Raw genomic sequence first — 16,801 nt, forward strand, 5'->3', positions numbered from 1 at the left:
GGAGCACCTGACTAAAACAGTGTGGGCAGCTGTCACACTGAGGGGTTGCTGGTTGTTGTGAAACAAATGAAAGTACACATACAGGTAATTTTCTGCTAGCTGTTTATTACTTTGACTTTGATCACAGAAGGCTTTATTTCCTTTGTAGGAACGACTATGGTCTTGTTGTTTGATGTTTTAGTATGTAGAAAGAGCAGTGTTGTAGTGTTGCTAATTATTTCTTTATCCCGTTTCTTTTTCAGTATTTTGCATTCCTTCTTCTGTTGTTTGCGGCTCAGATCACTGTGGGAGTGCTGGTGTACACACAGAGGAGCTCAGTAAGTAGGAACATATTTGTGTGACGTATTTCTTCTATCCTTGACACACACAGGGGGCTTGTGCAATTACAGCGCTCACAGCAATGAAGTATTGGAACACATTTGTTTTTCTACTTCAGCACAGTTCAGTTAAAGCTGTTTTCTAACTGGCTACATTGACTTAAAGCACAATGTACATGATTCATGAAAGTTGTGTAAGACTGGCATGCACAGGCAGCATACAGAATTTTACAGCCCTGCAAGTTACAAAACGTGCACGTTGCTAGTGTAACGCACATAACACAGCCTCTGCGGTCGCAGCCTCTGCATCCCCTATTGCTATGCCAATGCAGGAGATGCAGAGGTTGTGACTGCACCGGGGCCCTTGGACCAGAGGGGCTCACCCTCAATGGCAGTATGAGCTCTTTATTGGTCTTTTGCTGCGAATTATCACTTCTGTAGATGCTTTGAATGGTGGTAATCATTCACAAACTGTTCCCCATCCCCTGCTTGCACCTCTGACACTGTAGTTGTCATTGGCAGGTTTTGATGCACCATATCAATTGTTATGTATAGAGTTCTTGGGGTGGGGCGGGGTGCAGTGTAAAACCTGCACTGGGGCCCAAAGCTCCTAAGCTATGGCACTGAGTAACAACACACGCTGTACTTGAACTTGGCCCATTATCTAGATAACATGAGTTGTGCTGTCTGCTCACGTTACGTAACCAGCGGAGGAACCAGTGAAATTGCTGTACGCTGCATGTGCATAGCAGTTTTACTGTGTTCTGCTTATTACCTACTGTTCAGAAGCTCTATTTCCACAATTGCTTCCTTATCCTTTTTTCCCAGCAACACAGCCAACCTTATGCTGGGTACACACTATGAGATTTTATGGTCGATTTATTGTCAGATCAATTATTTCCAACATGTCCGATTCGCTTTCCGATCGATTTCTGAGCCTTTTCCGATCGATTTCCTATTAAAGTTTACGGGAATCGATCGGAAAATGCTCGGAAATCGATCAGAAAGCAAATCGGACACGTTGGAAATAATCGATCTGATAGTAAATTGACCATAAAATCTCATAGTGTGTACCCAGCATTAGGCTCAGTGGTGTAGCTAAGAAGCCGTGGGCCCCAGTGCAGGTTTAGCATTGGGGCCCCCCAAGCATTCTATAGATAACAATTGATACAACACAACAACAAAAAACAATCAAGGGCAAACACAGTGTCAGAGGTGCAAGAAGGGGATGGGAAACTGTGTGTTAATAATCACTACTATTCAAATCAACTATAGAAGTGAATATTATCAGCACAGGACCAATAAAGAGCTAATACTGTGTTTTAGGGGTGGGCCCCTCGGGGCCCCACTAGCCCAAGGGCCATGATGCGGTCGCTACCTCTGCACCCCCTATTGCTACGCCACTGCTTAGGCTAGAGTGATTTCAGCTATGCCACTGAAAGTGTATGCAGGTGAACCCACAGGAGTGATTGTGGTTTTGGCTAAATCACATTTGCGGGTCCTGCAGCATCTTTGAAGCAATTGCTTTTAGTTAAGTTTTACCTACCTGCCGGGTCTCCGAAGTCCATGTCCGCTGGCTTTCAGTGTGTAGCCCTGTCCCCTAGCTCAAAAGGTTACCTTTGCTTCCCTATTTGGAATTAAAGAAGTGCCAATTACCTTTCTTGCAAGTGGGCATTGCTATGGGCTGTAAGCCAGCGGACATGGATCTCGGGAGGCCCTAAAGATAGTTAAAACTTTATTTAAAACAGGATTAAAAAAAAATAATCGGAAGCACTGTACAATGGTGAGCAGTAGATTGTAAAGCGCTTCAAAGCGCCCGACAGATCTCACCAGAAATTCTTGAGAAAAAGCTACACAAGACGATGGCACGATTGCAAGCGCTGCTCAAAATGGGTCCCTGGCCTTATTAGGGTTGTATGGCTGGAGCTAGAGAACCTAAACAATCTAGCAAACCTGGAGTGGATATTTTTAGAAGTTGGCTGGAAGATCTTGCTTGAAAAAGGCAGATTGAGGGGCAGCTAACGGATCGCCCAGGTCCCCCCCATCTGGATTGAGGGGTGGCTAACAGATCGCCCATGCCCCCCCCCCATCTAATAGTGCTCCGCTAGGGCCTCTGCCGAGGGCTCACAATGGAGCGCACTCACCTGTCCGCCGGTGAGCCCCTCCTGTGTCCCTCTGTCTCCATTCCCATTGGCTGCCTGTTCTCCATCACCCGGCACATTGTTATGTGACTACGTACATGACGCCGGGTCACAGAGAACATGTGCCGGCAGAATTCAATCAGAGCACAATCTATGTTTTGGGAATGTCGGTTGTCCATCTGCCAGTGTTTGGCCACTCTTAACCCCCTCCCGTTCACCTCACGCCGAATGGCGGTGGGAGGGTGGCAGCTATAGGACTGCACAACACTGATTGGCGTCAGGTCCTGTAGGCGGAAATTAGTGGGAAACGCTCCCCGCTGAGTTACAGAGCTCTGCTCCGTAAACAGCCTGCCAGCCGCGATCAGAGCTGGCAGGCTGTTGGGGAAAAAACAAAACCGTCATTTTCTTGCGCAGCACTGTACAGGAGACGGCCCTGTCACTTGTCTGTCCCCAAGAGAGGCTCACAATCGGATCCCTCTAGGTGATCTGTGTGATTGGATCTTGGGGAGGAGGGAGGGAAGGGGGAGGGAATTATCGAAACACAACTTTTCTTTTTAATAAAACAAAACACATTGCAGCAGCAATCAGATCCCACTAACAGAAATCTCTGTTGGTGGGACGAAAAGGAGGCAAGATTCATTTAGCTATTAAGTTGTATGGCCATGCAATTTAATTACCTGTTAAAGGTGTGCAGTGCAGAATTGTTAAAAATAGCCTGGTCATGGGGGGTGTAAGCCTGAGGTCCCCAAGTAGCTAATAGCTGGGAATGTGTATTCTATTTGTGCATGAAGACTTTGCATTTTCACTCTAGATCCACCTTCAATGTGGTGATTGGATTGTGTTTTCTGTTTAGTTGAGAAACACGGCTGGAAAGTTTGTTGAATATATTATAACAAACTATGGGAACGGCACAATTCAAGCAGATTTGGAAGAAAGCTGGGATTTTGCACAAGAACAGGTAAATAATCCATAGTTTATAACATTTGATCCTATTTCTCTATGTGTCTTTGTAGTGTACGTTCAAATAAAATAGTTCCATTTCAACACATTTCAATGCTGTATTGACTTTATCTGTTAAATGAATACTCCAGGTAACCACTGGCTTCTGTTTTTATTATTATTCATTTTATTTATAAAGCGCCAACATATTACACAGCGCTGGACAATAAATACATACAATGATGAAAGGATGACAGATGTAACAAGGTTATACAACATAGGAAAAAGTTTTACCAGGCAAACAGGGTACAAGATACATGATCATGCAGTTTTGGGCTGTTTAGGTAGGCCCAGTAATACAAGTACGAGGCGGTCATAAGAAAAGGAGCACACGATCATGTAGAATACACTAGGGAATGGAGGACCCTGCCAAGGGCTTACAATCTGTTATATGCAGACTGTTTGGCTTTCAGTCTTTTCCTGTACATCAGCACATGGAGTTGTTTATTGCTATCACATTCCTTTCTCAAGCCCAATACAGTGCTGTATTTCCCCCAGAACCCTTCCCCAACCGCCACTGGTACAACTGAGTTCCCAGATGTGTCCAAGCAGGATGACTATGGACCAGAGCAACACCTTTCCGTAGTGTTGCAAAAGCTGAGGGTTATCTCAAAGTTCTCCAATAATCATCCAGAGATTGTTGTTCCTACTTTGTGTGCCACATGGTCACACCTGATTAACCTGCCCACCAGCTGAATCCATGTAGGTGAGAAAGAAGGCTGTACTGCAGTTCGGACCACATTTGTCCCATGAAAGAGTTGTAGCGTTCAGCGCTTCACAACCTATACAGTGTTTTTATTCACTGATAATTCTAATTGATATTGTTTACTTCTTAATAATTTTTTTTTGTTAAAGAGACACTGAAGCGAAAAAAAAATGATGATATTATGATTTGTATGTGTAGCACAGCTAAGAAATAAAACATTAAGATCAGATACATCAGTGTAATTGTTTCCAGTACAGGAAGAGTTGAGAAACTCCAGTTGTTATCTCTATGCAAACAAGCCATTAAGCTCTCCGACTAAGTTAGTCGTGGAGAGGGCTGTTATCTGACTTTTATTATCTCAACTGTTCCTGGACTATTTACTTTTCCTCTGCTAGAGGAGGGGTCATTACTTCACAGACTGCTCTGAAAGACTCATTTTGAATGCTGAGTGTTGTGTAATCTGCACATATTATAGAATGATGCAATGTTAGAAAAAACACTATATACCTGAAAATAAAAGTATGAGAATATTTTCTTTGCTGCTAATCTTCTAGTAATTATTCATAGTATTCATAGTACACAACCAATTCACTATATCATATTTTTTTTTTTTCGCTTCAGTGTCTCTTTAAGTGGGCTTTAAATAGGTTTTTTGTTTTGTGCAGAAATCTGTGCTGCTCTAACACTTTGAAACAGTTACGTTAGGGAATATGGGGGAATTTGATTTAGATAATGCTGCCGAACAAACTGTTACCGGCATTCTGCAGTCATGTGACAAGTGGTGCAGATAGAGAGAAGAGGTTACCTAGACAGATGCAAGTTAGATTACACAGAAAATATGCCTTGTGTGACAGATAAAAGCAAGGGCTGTTAGTGTGTGTGTGTGTGTGTGTGTGTGTGTGTGTGTGTGTGTGTGTGTGTGTGTGTGTGTGTGTGTGTGTGTGTGCAGCAGTGTGTTAGTAGCAGTGTTTGTAGCAGTGTGTGTGTGTGTGTGTGTACATATTAACCAAAGGCCTTTGTATTTACCTCATGATAGATGGAATGCTGCGGCTGGTATGCCCCTGAAGACTGGATGAAGAATAAGATGATCCATGAGAACTCATCAGTCAACCTCTACCCATGTTCCTGTAAGAACACCTCCGCTTTCCTCCTCAGTGGTGAGATCACAGGAAGTGCCAACAGAACAGCGGAAGCAGTAGACAGAAGTGGATTCTGCCCAACTGCAGCTAGGGACAAGTGGCCAGTCTATCAGACAGTAAGTGTCCAGCCAAGATGCATGAAATCAGAAAAAAGGTAGATGCACAGGACAGCGTTTACTTGGTAGACACAGGAGGACTGAATAAAACTAGCCATACACCGTAATGGGGCTCTTGGTGTTCCTCTGTTTATCTCACAGTAAGACATTGCCAATAAATCAGATGTTTGATTAAACAATAGCAAAAACTAGGGCACTTACAGCCCATTTCCAACAGAAATATTGATGGAGCATTATTTCTTATCTAAATCAAGTCCTTAGGGGTGTGAAGTTGAGCAGCATGTGATCAACTTCCACTTAACTTAATCAAACTGTACAGTGTGTGGAGTTCTCCTTTAATTGTTGTGTATTCGAGTTCTCCTTAAAAAAAAAGAAAGTTGTGTTTACTGTGTTTTTTGGTGCGTTTTTCAAGCGTTTTGCGTGCGTTTTAATGTGTTTGCGGTTCACATATACAAAACTGATATGCGTTTTCCATGCGTTTTTATATTTCCATTTATGCAAATCACTAGGAAGACAAAAGGTAGCGGAAATACAGGAAAACAAATTATTTTGGAGGAAAAATGCATGGAAAACGCATGAAAAAGCATACTATTGCGTTCCCATTTACTTTCATTATGTGCGTATTTGCTGCATTTATGAATATTATGCAACAAAACCTGCGTTTTTAAAAACACAGGTTTGAAATCACTTAGAAAACGCATTTGCGTTTTTCCTGCGGATCATAGACTTCCATTAGTGGCAAAAACGTGGCATTTTCCGCAATGCTAGTGTTTCTACTACATGTGCATCTAGCCTAAAGCCTCTGTCCATTATTGTATTAAAAAAATGTCTTTACAACTATTCCCTCTCCAACACATGAATAATATTGACAAATCTAAATGTGTATTTATCCTTATTGTTGAAAGCTACGGAAATCCCTGTGTTACATATCATGGCTTTGGATGAGTTTGGATGAGTTTGTGGATAATTTTGCATTTCCTCCTGTAATACCTTCTGGGAGGGGGTGTGGCTCATGCTGCTACTCCTGCTTCCCTCTAGGGAGGCGTCTGAACGAGGTCAGGTTCTTAACTACTCACCCTGCTCTACTGGCCCACGGAGGGAGTTGTGGCGGGAGCAAGACTGCACAGTGGGGTGCAGACATATGTTTCTGGGGGAGTTCAGCTGTAAATAAAATGTAATGCTAGATAATGGACACCAAATTAAGCGTATCACAGTGTTTTGAAGTCTTGTCTCCATTTATGTAAGGTACTGCATTACTCAACTCTCGTGTCACTCTTGTATAAACATAGCTGCCCCCTCTGTTATTCAGGCAACCTGTTGACAAAATGTGATTGATAATTAGATTCAGCTGGGTAAATATACAGCCAAGCTATATTCCAGCCAGGCATGTTCAATTTAAACTTCAGTGTATACTGAAAAGTACTATGAGAGAGAAGTAGATAACACAAAGCTTGTATGGGTAAATTCCATAGGAAGGGATGAAAAAACTGCTGGAATATTCTGTATATGAGGATAGGGATCACAAAGTCATTTCTAAATCTCTGGGGCTCCATCAATCCATAGTGAGACTCATTGGGCCTGATCCAGTTCAGTCCAAAGTTTTTTCCTAGGAAATAATTTTTCATATTCTGTTTAAAATAACTTTTAAGCGTTCTGCAATTGAAAAAGTACCAACAAGTAGATGAAAAGTACTGTCAATATTATTCTGAGTATTTTCTTGCTGGCTGGTGCCTTAAAGTGACTCTGTAACAAAAATTACAACGTTTTTTCTACCATCCTACAAGTTCCTAAACCTATTCTAATGTGTTCTGGCTTACTGCAGCTCTTTCTACTATAACCATTTCTGTAATAAATCAATGTATCTTTCCCCTGTCAGACTTGTCGGCCTGTGTCTGGAAGGCTGCCAAGTTCTTCAGTGTTGAACTGTTCAGGTGGCCATACACTGGTCGATTTGCCATCAGATTCGACCAACAGATAGAGCCCTCTCTGATCGAATCTGATCAGAGAGGGATCGTATGGCCACCTTTACAGCAAACAGATTGTGAACCGATTTCAGCCTGAAACCGTTCACAATCTGTTGTGGTGGTGCTGCTGCTGCTGCCCCCGCCCGCCTGCATACATTACCTGCTCCGCCGGCGCGACTCCAGTCCCCGGTCACCGCTGCTCTGTCTGCGCTCTGGTCTCCAGGTCCGGCATGCCTCACTTCTTCTAGCCCGGCAGGAAGTTTAAACAGTAGAGGGCGCTCTACTGTTTAAACTTCCTGCCGGGCTAGAAGAAGTGAGGCATGCCGGACCTGGAGACCAGAGCGCAGACAGAGCAGCGGTGACCGGGAGACTGCAGTCGCGCCGGCGGAGCAGGTAATGTATGCAGGCTCTATTGCGTCGGTCGTCGGGCACTCGAACGCCGCTAGCGATGCGCTCTTTACCCGCGGGCGATCGACGGTTATTTTCCGCACGGCACGATCGACGGGATCGGACGAAATGGATCGAAATTCGGCGTGTAGCGTGAACGATTGGCAGCAGATTCGATCCCAGTGATCGAATCTGCTGTCGAAACGGGCGCAAATCGGGCCAGTGTATGGCCTGCTTAACTCTATGCACACTCCAGTGTGTGTTTTATTTACATAAGCCAGCAGCTTCTCTGCTATCTTATCAGTGATAGAAGAGAGCTGGATAAAAATCCTCCTCTGGAGGCTGTGAAAGGAGCTGGTCTGTCACATACTGAGGAATTAACGACATAGGCAGAGCTGTCTGCAGGAAGCCTGTAATGTTCAGTGCATGAGAGAAGCTGGGGACAGAAGGTAAACACACACAAGTTATCTCTTGAGATTCAGAAGTAAGGTCTTGTTCACACTACAAGAGCTTTTTAAGTGCTAGTGATTTTGAAAAGCTCTTGCTAATGCAGTGCTATGGGGGATTTTTACAAAATCACATCACTCCAGTGTGAACACTCACATAGAATAACATTAGCAATAGCATTTAAAATCACAAAGCGCTTAGAAAAGCTCTTGTAGTGTGAACAAACCCTAAGGCTGTATACAGCCTGCTTGTGTATGGATGTATTTTCTATGTGTGGACATGCTGTACATCAACCTACTTCCTGTTTTGGTGGCCATTTTGTTTGTTTATAAACAAACTTTTTAAAACTGTTTTTGACTACTTTTAATGCGGCGGGGAGCGGTGAAATTGTGACAGAGGGTAATAGGAGATGTCCCCTAACACACTGGTATATTTACTTTTGTGCGATTTTAACAATACAGAATCTCTTTAAAGAGAGCCCGAGGTGGGCTCAAAAAATGAAAAAAAAAAGTAGGCTACCTGATCCGCAGGGCTGAGCGAATCAAGTTCCTGCAAAAACCGACACTCCCCACCGCTCCCGTGGGCCACAATGGCCCGTTTTCACTTGTGTGACCTCTGGGTCACGATGCTGTACTGAGAGACAGTGTGTCTCTCATAGCGTGCAGGGAGGCGGGGGAGTGGCAGGAGGCGTGGCCAGGGAGAGCTGCCCAATGGCCGTTAAGGAAACCCTGCAGGAATGCAACTGGTGGGCGTTTTGAACAGGGAATCCCTCTCCCTGTGTTTAACTCCGAGTTAGCGACAACTCTTGTTGCTACACTCGGGAGGCTATAGTGCGGTGGGGGGGGGAGGCAGAGAGCAGCGGTTGGGGGACACACACCCCATTAGGCAGAGGGCATGCCTCTGTGTCCCATCTGCCCCCCCGAAGATCCACCTCGGGTTCTCTTTAAAAGGCTTTTCTTTTATAAGACGTGAAAATATCACCTATGAGAAAACTTCGGAAAAAAGGTTATTTGGACCGGGCCCATTTTCTCCTAATGGAGAAGTCTTGGAGCACTGTTGAATCTTTTCTGGAGTGGTCAGTGTGCCAGTCTGCCTAGTTACCCTGAAGTAAACATTAGCCTAGGCTGTTTATTATGCAGATTTCTCCTCCCAGAGCATTCTGGGAGACTAGGTGTAATTTCTGCTGGTTTAGGAATACACAAAAAAATTTCACATCGAGGCATCTACCAATAGTAAAGATGTCACCACCTGTCATAAATTTCAGATTGTAAATCAGGTTGAGGTAAGATTTTAACAAACATTGACTTAATAATTTATGAATGAGTATTGTCAAAAAAATAGGCAATATTATTAATTACATTATATTGAGTAAAGTTACCTAAAGGAAACTGCATGCCAAAGAAATTGTTTAAAGGTGGCCAACACTTACTGATTTCTTTTTAATTGATATACAGGTGACTTGATCAAATCGAATTTGATCGAATCTGCTAGAAAACTATGTTGCAAATGATTCTCCCTTTAGGCAAAGAACCTTTTGAACGGTCGCTGCATCTATGTGCTTCCCCTTATGTCCTGTTCATTGGCTGTCATCTGCAGTTTCCCCAGTGATTTCTAAGGTTAGGCTTGTTTATCTCTGACATTGGGGAAACACCATTCAGTGGGAGCTTTTTATGTCAAAATGATAAGAAAGGCTTCTGGTTTTGGCTGCTTGTTTCATTTTGATTGATTTACATTAACCTTGTTCTTCCCTCTACTCCTTTTAGGGTTGCATGAACAACATTCAGAACTTTTTTACGAATAACATCATCTGCATTGTTGGGGTCTGCATAGGCATTGCCTTATTGGAGGTGAGTGTTGCCAAATGATTGCATTGTTTTGAATCACCAGTCAGGGCAGCCACACTTTCTTTTGCCTTATACATATTCTTGTTGCAAACGATGTTCACATTTCAAGCAATCACAGAACTTGAAATCTGGTGGTAAAGTCGCATACTAAGCAGCCACACCGCCTGACTGTGGTGCCAGATTACCAACAGGGGCTTTCCTGTGTTTTTGCAGGGTCTTAGAGTTTAAAGGACAACCGAGGTGACATGTGACATGATGAGATAGACATGTGTATGTACAGTGCCAAGCACACAAATAACTAGGCTTTTGCTCTTTTTTCTCTTTCTCTGCCTGAAAGAGTTACCCATCAGGTATGCAAGTGAAAGTTTCTGTCCAAGTCGGGACCGGGTCGGACTGGGTCAGACTATCGCATAATCCTCACTGATAAATAATTATAGCCATAAAACACTTTCCTGTCAGTAAACAGCTTCTGAGAGCAGGAAAGAGATAAAAAGGGTGAATAATTCATAGATTTGAGCTCTAGCATACTTCAATTAAGGTGTCATTGAGCAGTATCTATGTGGGGTATCTAAAAAAAAGTCATTTTTAGGAGAAGGAGGATAGATACAATTATTTATTTTCACCTTGGGCGTCCTTTAATCAGGGGATGGGTGAGTGAGGAGAACAATGCCCTCTGCCAGTGTTCGGCATAGTCGATCCGTCAGGCTGATCGATGGCCGAAGCATTGGACTGCAACATGGCCGCTGCACTAGTCTCTCAACACAGGTGGTCATTATTAGCCACCTTGGCTGAGTTTCATCTAGCGTGTGTGTGAGGCTTACCGTAAATGTGGACACATTTAGGCTTGGTTCACACATAAATCTGTACATTTACGGTCCTGTCAGTTTTGCATCCATTTTTTTTGTTTTACCTGACAGGATTGGAATTGTACAGCATTTATTGTTGAACAAAGCCATAGAAAATTCATACAAAACGGACAGGACAGGACTGGAATGGAAATGTACATATTTATGTTTAAACCATGGCATAGAAATCTCATAGAAAACGGATGCTAATTGTCAAAAACTGAAAGGGCTGGAACAGAACTGTACACCTTCTATGTGTGAATCCAGCCTTACTCCATGTTCATCTCAGGCCGGTTTTACACCTATTTTTGCATTGAGGCGGGGAAGCAATGCTCCTGCCACATACCACCACAACGCAAAGCATGATCCCGCGGCAGAGTGCGCTGACAGGGTCATATGCCTAGCTCCACCCCTGCTCAGTGATGTACCCCATGCTGGGCAGGAAGTACGTCACTGGGATTCCCATCAGTCAGTGCATGCGCGGTGCACTGCACTCCGGCGTTTACTTACGTCGCCCATAGACTTCCATTACCCCAAGCACCATGCGTAAAGGGCAGTGCTTGCAGTAATGCGCTGTTGCTCTTGTATCGGATACTTCCAGCGGACTACAATGGGCCTCAATGAGTGTGAAAGTCTCCTTAGACTTTTATTGCTTTTGTGGCCCCTTACAGCAAAATAGGGTAACACACCGCAGATTTGCCCTGCTAGTGTAAAAGGGGCCTCAAGGTTAATGTTAGCTGATTGGTGGCGTTGGTTACTTTGTGGCTAAATTTGAAGATAAAGCAACTTTTGTCATGGAAAGGATAAGCGAGGCGTGCTCTATGGTGCGTTAACGTTTATTAGATGAATAAAGGATTAAAAAATGCACTTACAAGACATCCTGGTGTCAATGGACAGTCGGGGTGGAGTAGTGAGTCAGGTTCCTGCTTCTCAGTGCCTGCAGCATCATGACGTGTTTTGCCGTGTGTACGCCTTCATCAGATCACTTTTGCCATGAAACAGTTACCTTTCATATTGTCAATACCCACATAAAGTGTAACTGTCGGGCATGAAATCAAAAATGAATTCTTTATTTTTATCTTGTAAACTAGTCATAAGGATGCTAACCAGGCAATCCAAAAGTTAAAAATCGTTTGGTACATCTGCCGCACAAAGAAAGTTGCAGGGCATGCTGGGTTTTCTTTTTTTTCTTTCTTACTTTTCTACCCTTTTCCCCACAGACATAACTAATGCAGCCTGATTGGCTGAAGTCTCTTTCCCTCCCATTCACCCTTGCCACACCTCTGTTCCTCTCTGATATTTCTCATGCTGTGAAGCTGAGAAAATCACTCTGAGCTGGGTAGGAGTGTCTGAAGACTGGGAGGAGGGCAGTCAGTGATGCACAATGAGGCACAGGAGAGTAAGGAAGGAAATGACATCTGGATTGGCTTTAAAATAGCCAGAGTTAAAATGGAAAATCTTAAGGATTTTCTCTTTTTTACTGTAGAAAAATCACTAAATTAAAAATGTGGACAGTACAATACATGTGTTATGTAAGTAGAGCAGGTATGTATCTACTTACAGAAAATGTGTGTGTTCTTTTTCTTAGATGGCTGACAGCTCCTCCTTAACCTTCCTGGCGGTACGCCTGAGCTGAGCTCGGGCTATGCCGCCGGAAGGCACCGCTCAGGCCCCGCTGGGCCGATTTGCATAATTTTTTTTTTGCTATACGCAGCTAGCACTTTGCTAGCTACGTGTGCAATCCGATCACCGCCGCTATCCGTCGAACAGCAGCCGCCCCCCCCAGACCCCGTGCGCTGCCTGGCCAATCAGTGCCAGGCAGCGCTGAGGGGTGGATTGGAGTCCCCTTTTTGACGTCATCCTGCCAGTTGCCATGGCGACGGGGGAAGCCCTCCAGGAGATCCCATTCTTTGAACGGGATCTACTGATCTCCGATCGCCAGAGGCGATTGGAGGGGCTGGGGGGATGCTGCTGAGCAGCGGCTATCATGTAGCGAGACCTTGTCTCGCTACATGAAAAAAACAAAATTAAAAAAAAAACAAAAACTGCTTTGCTGCCCCCTGGCGGATTTTAAGAAACCGCCAGGAGAGAATGATTATTATATAGCTGTGTACATAGACTAAGATACCACCACACATCTTACACAGCTGTTGTTCTTTATAAGACAGAAAATTACATATTATGTTGTTATCAAGGTCAAATCTGACTGGAACCAGAATGTGAACCACAGAATAAAACCACAACGTTTACATTTAGCTCGGTTTGTACTTTGTAATATCTGTCTCAATAAAATAGAACACAGAGCAATATGGCTGCCCAATACCAAGTATGATCATGGGAAAGTCATGGTCTGTTGGTATAAATGTGGTTTGGGTAGTACTGTCATTACAGTCTGTGTACACTGATTTATTTCTACCATGTTTATGGGTTCACTATATGGCACACTTCCTACTCATATTGCTACAGTCAAAGGTGCTGTTTTATCTCTGATACTTCATGCTGATAACCCAGTGACAGCTCATGTGTTTTGAAGAAAGGCCATGATATACAAAATGTTTTTCTTTCGATAGCTCACTATTTTTTAACCTTATCTGTGTAAAGCCTTTTCTGCAAACAGCTAACCAACAGCTAACTAAGCTAACAGGTAAGTAAGGAGCTGATCCCCTTGGGCAACATCACTGGGCCTAGCTGTTCAGAGGCGTGTCAGCTGTGTAGCTGAGAACACGCTGTGTTGCTATGCGGGGGTGGGGTGGGGGGGGGTGTGAGGGACGCATGTGTGACGCTATGTGGGGGAGCAGGATCAGCATTAAGTGGGGTTGAGTAGATCTCTCTGGTGGATCACCTTGCGAGTTGGGGTCAAGGGTCGCTGTACGGCTTTCTTTTACTTGCAGGCTGACAGATTTTCTTATTTACTCTGGAGGCCCTCTTTGAGGAATCAGGACCATAGTTGCTTTGCGATAGATTCTTTGTAAAGCAACTAGCTCAAATAATGAAACTGCATATTTAGAGGACACTTCAATAAAATGCATGTCATATATTGCAGTAATTTTATGCCCAGAACACATCATGCAACTTCCTATCAGACGTGTTGAATCGATTATTTCTGCCAGGTGCAATTTGATGTCCAATTTCTTTCCTGATCAGTTTTGTATAGATTTGATAGGAAAATCAATAAAGAAAACCAGAAATCAGATCGGACCTGTCGGAAATAATTGATTCGACCTATCTATCTGACAGGAAATTGCATGGTGTGTACCAGGCGTTAGAAATGTTTCCTTGTTAATCAATAAGCAAGTTTGTATCTTCCTGTAGCATTTGCATTTGACCCTTTACCCAGATCTTCGTATTGGTGGATTATCTTACCAATAGGAGCCTCAAATCGCATTCATTTCCCTTGATTATATCTGCCTATACTTGTGGAACTGCTGATCATTTCAACATACACTTTTAACTGAAAATATCCTGACGTAATGAAGTTTTCATCACATGCTAAGTTCATATTGCCAAGTCTTGTGGCTGGCTAGCTTTAACCCTGTGATGGCCCATACCACTTGCAGCCGCACATTTCTGGGTCACTACAAGCATTGTATATATTTTCCATATTGATCCCCGCAGTCAGCATGTATATGATACAGCAGCCTGACTGTCTGTTGTGGTTAATGTGTATAGGTTTGTGACGTGGGTGTCTTTTTATAATTGGTGGAAGTAGCATGCTGAGAGGGGAATATTTTCTGTATGAAGGGGAAATTTTGCAGTTTGCTGTCTTTATGACCTGCTGTTATTTTTATGACCTGAACAGGAAGTGAGCTTACACCTGCTGTTGCGGGGATTCACTCACTTCCTTTAACAGCCACAAGCCCCTTTAATAGATTACCGTATATACTCAACTATAAGTCTAGAAATGTAGATCTGACTCACTACAAAGTATAGGGGTTGAATTGTAGGTGGGTCTGACCTAAACTTCTGACTCATAGCCAAGGGCATGGTGGCGCACCTCTCTCTCAAGCTTTGCAGAGCGAGCCACTGCAGCAAGCATGCTTTATAACCGCTCTCCCAGTGTCACCTTTTGCTTTGATAAGCACTACTTTGTATAGCTTACTTTTGATATGAGAAGTTTTTAAAGGGTTCCATTACCAACCAATGGCTGTAACACTGAGCACACGGAGTAATGTGTTAGTGACATTCCCTGCACTTAAAGAGGAACTTTAACCGAGGACTGGACTTCATACTAATCAGTAGCTAATACCCACTTTCCCATGACAAGTCTTTATCTTTTCTCAAATAGATCATCATGGACATATGTATGGCTGACATTGTGACCCCTCCCACATTATGATGTCAGGACCATGGTTTTGACAATTTGCTGTCTTGTGCATTGTGGGAAATAACGGCTTTTTCCAAGTGCCTAAATCAGGGAGCGGAAATATTTTACAATGGGCAAACAATGACAAAAAAATCTATAAATAAATATAAAAATTAAGCAGTTTTATTCATGTTATTTTCACTACAGTTCCTCTACTTTCCGACTGCTCTACATTAATTGGCGTGAACGCGGCAGCAGCCTCAGGATCGCTCCATGCGGATTGGCGTGAACGGCTCTCTATGGGGCGAGCAGGAGATTGCGGGCAGGCTGCGCGCGCATCTCCTGCTTGGAAAGCGATCGCTGCTCGGAGACTGTTAGACGCTGTCTAATACCTGTGTACAGCGCTGCGATCTGTGTTACATGGCTGTCCCCTCTGTTGATGCGGAAGTGATCGGCTGTCATAGGCTGAAGCCTATAACAGCCGATCACGCTGATTGGCTGGCGGGGGGAGAGAGGGAGCCAGGTAAAAAAATAAATAGTAACATTTATTAGAAAAATAATAAAGTCAATATTTATTAAAAAAAAAAAATAAACACAGGAGGAGTGATCAGACCCCACCAACAGAGAGCTCTGTTGATGGGGGAAAAAAGGGGGGGGGAATCACTTGTGTGCTGAGTTGTGCGACCCTGCAGCTTGGCCTTAAAGGGAACCTGAAGCGAGAAAAATTATTTAAAATAAACACATGACGTAGCTGTAAATGAATATTACATACTATCCTCACCGTTAGTTCCTCTCAGAAGCTCACCATTTTCTTCTTACAGTGATCCCTTCCTGTTCTGACAATATTTTTGTCAGAACTGAAATATACCAGTTGCTGTCACTTATATATCAGCAGCTGTCAGTTACAACTGAATGTGCAAGGTAATGTCCATGTTTCCCTATGGCTCAAGTGGGTGATATTACAGTTTAACAGTGTGCTGACCAGGAAGCAGTTAGGGGGTAATGCCCATTTTTAAAATGGAGGCCTGAGAAATCCATTGATCAAAGTGGACAAACGGGATGCAGGAGAGGAGAAAGAGAGACTGAGAAGTAGACTACACGGAATGTAAGTATGACCTGTGTATAGTTATTTTGACTTTTTATTTTCAGTTCAGGTTCTCTTTAAAGCTGCAGTGGCCAATTTAACAAAAAATAGCCTGGTCTTTAGGGGGATTTAACACTGTGGTCCTCAAGAGGTTAAAGGACCACTATCGCAAAAAAGTAGGCAGTTAAACTCTGATAGAACCGATAGGCTTTGGGCCAGTCCATCTCCTCATGGGGGATTCTCAAGGTTTTCTATGTTTTCAACAGCATTTCCTGAACTGCAGTTTAACTGCCAAAATAGACACCAGCCGGCCTTCCTACTCACTATCACACTATTTTTTCAGTTAAACTTTGCAACTGCTGTTCAGGAAATGCTGTTGAAACAAGGAAAACCCTTAGAATCCACCATGAGGAGATGGATTGGCCCAAAACCTGTCGGTTCTGTCAGATTTTAACTGCCTACTTTTTTTTGCGATTGCGGTCCTTTAAGGGCCAAGAGGGGTTAATGGC

The 16,801-nt window shown here is 43.5% G+C and overlaps 1 protein-coding gene across 3 annotated transcripts in view; it reads left to right on the plus strand.

The window, feature by feature from the left end:
* Nucleotides 1–16,801, plus strand: part of CD37 (CD37 molecule) — a 169,854-nt gene that overhangs the window by 133,190 nt on the left and 19,863 nt on the right. For all 3 annotated transcript variants that reach the window (XM_068264849.1, XM_068264850.1, XM_068264851.1), the window contains 4 exons: nt 243–317; nt 3,312–3,416; nt 5,200–5,418; nt 9,980–10,063. In XM_068264849.1, the coding sequence (XP_068120950.1) occupies nt 243–317; nt 3,312–3,416; nt 5,200–5,418; nt 9,980–10,063 (483 nt within the window). The remainder of the gene's footprint in view (nt 1–242; nt 318–3,311; nt 3,417–5,199; nt 5,419–9,979; nt 10,064–16,801) is intronic.

Source organism: Hyperolius riggenbachi, unplaced genomic scaffold, assembly GCF_040937935.1.
Source record: "Hyperolius riggenbachi isolate aHypRig1 unplaced genomic scaffold, aHypRig1.pri scaffold_182, whole genome shotgun sequence".
Taxonomy (NCBI): domain Eukaryota; kingdom Metazoa; phylum Chordata; class Amphibia; order Anura; family Hyperoliidae; genus Hyperolius; species Hyperolius riggenbachi.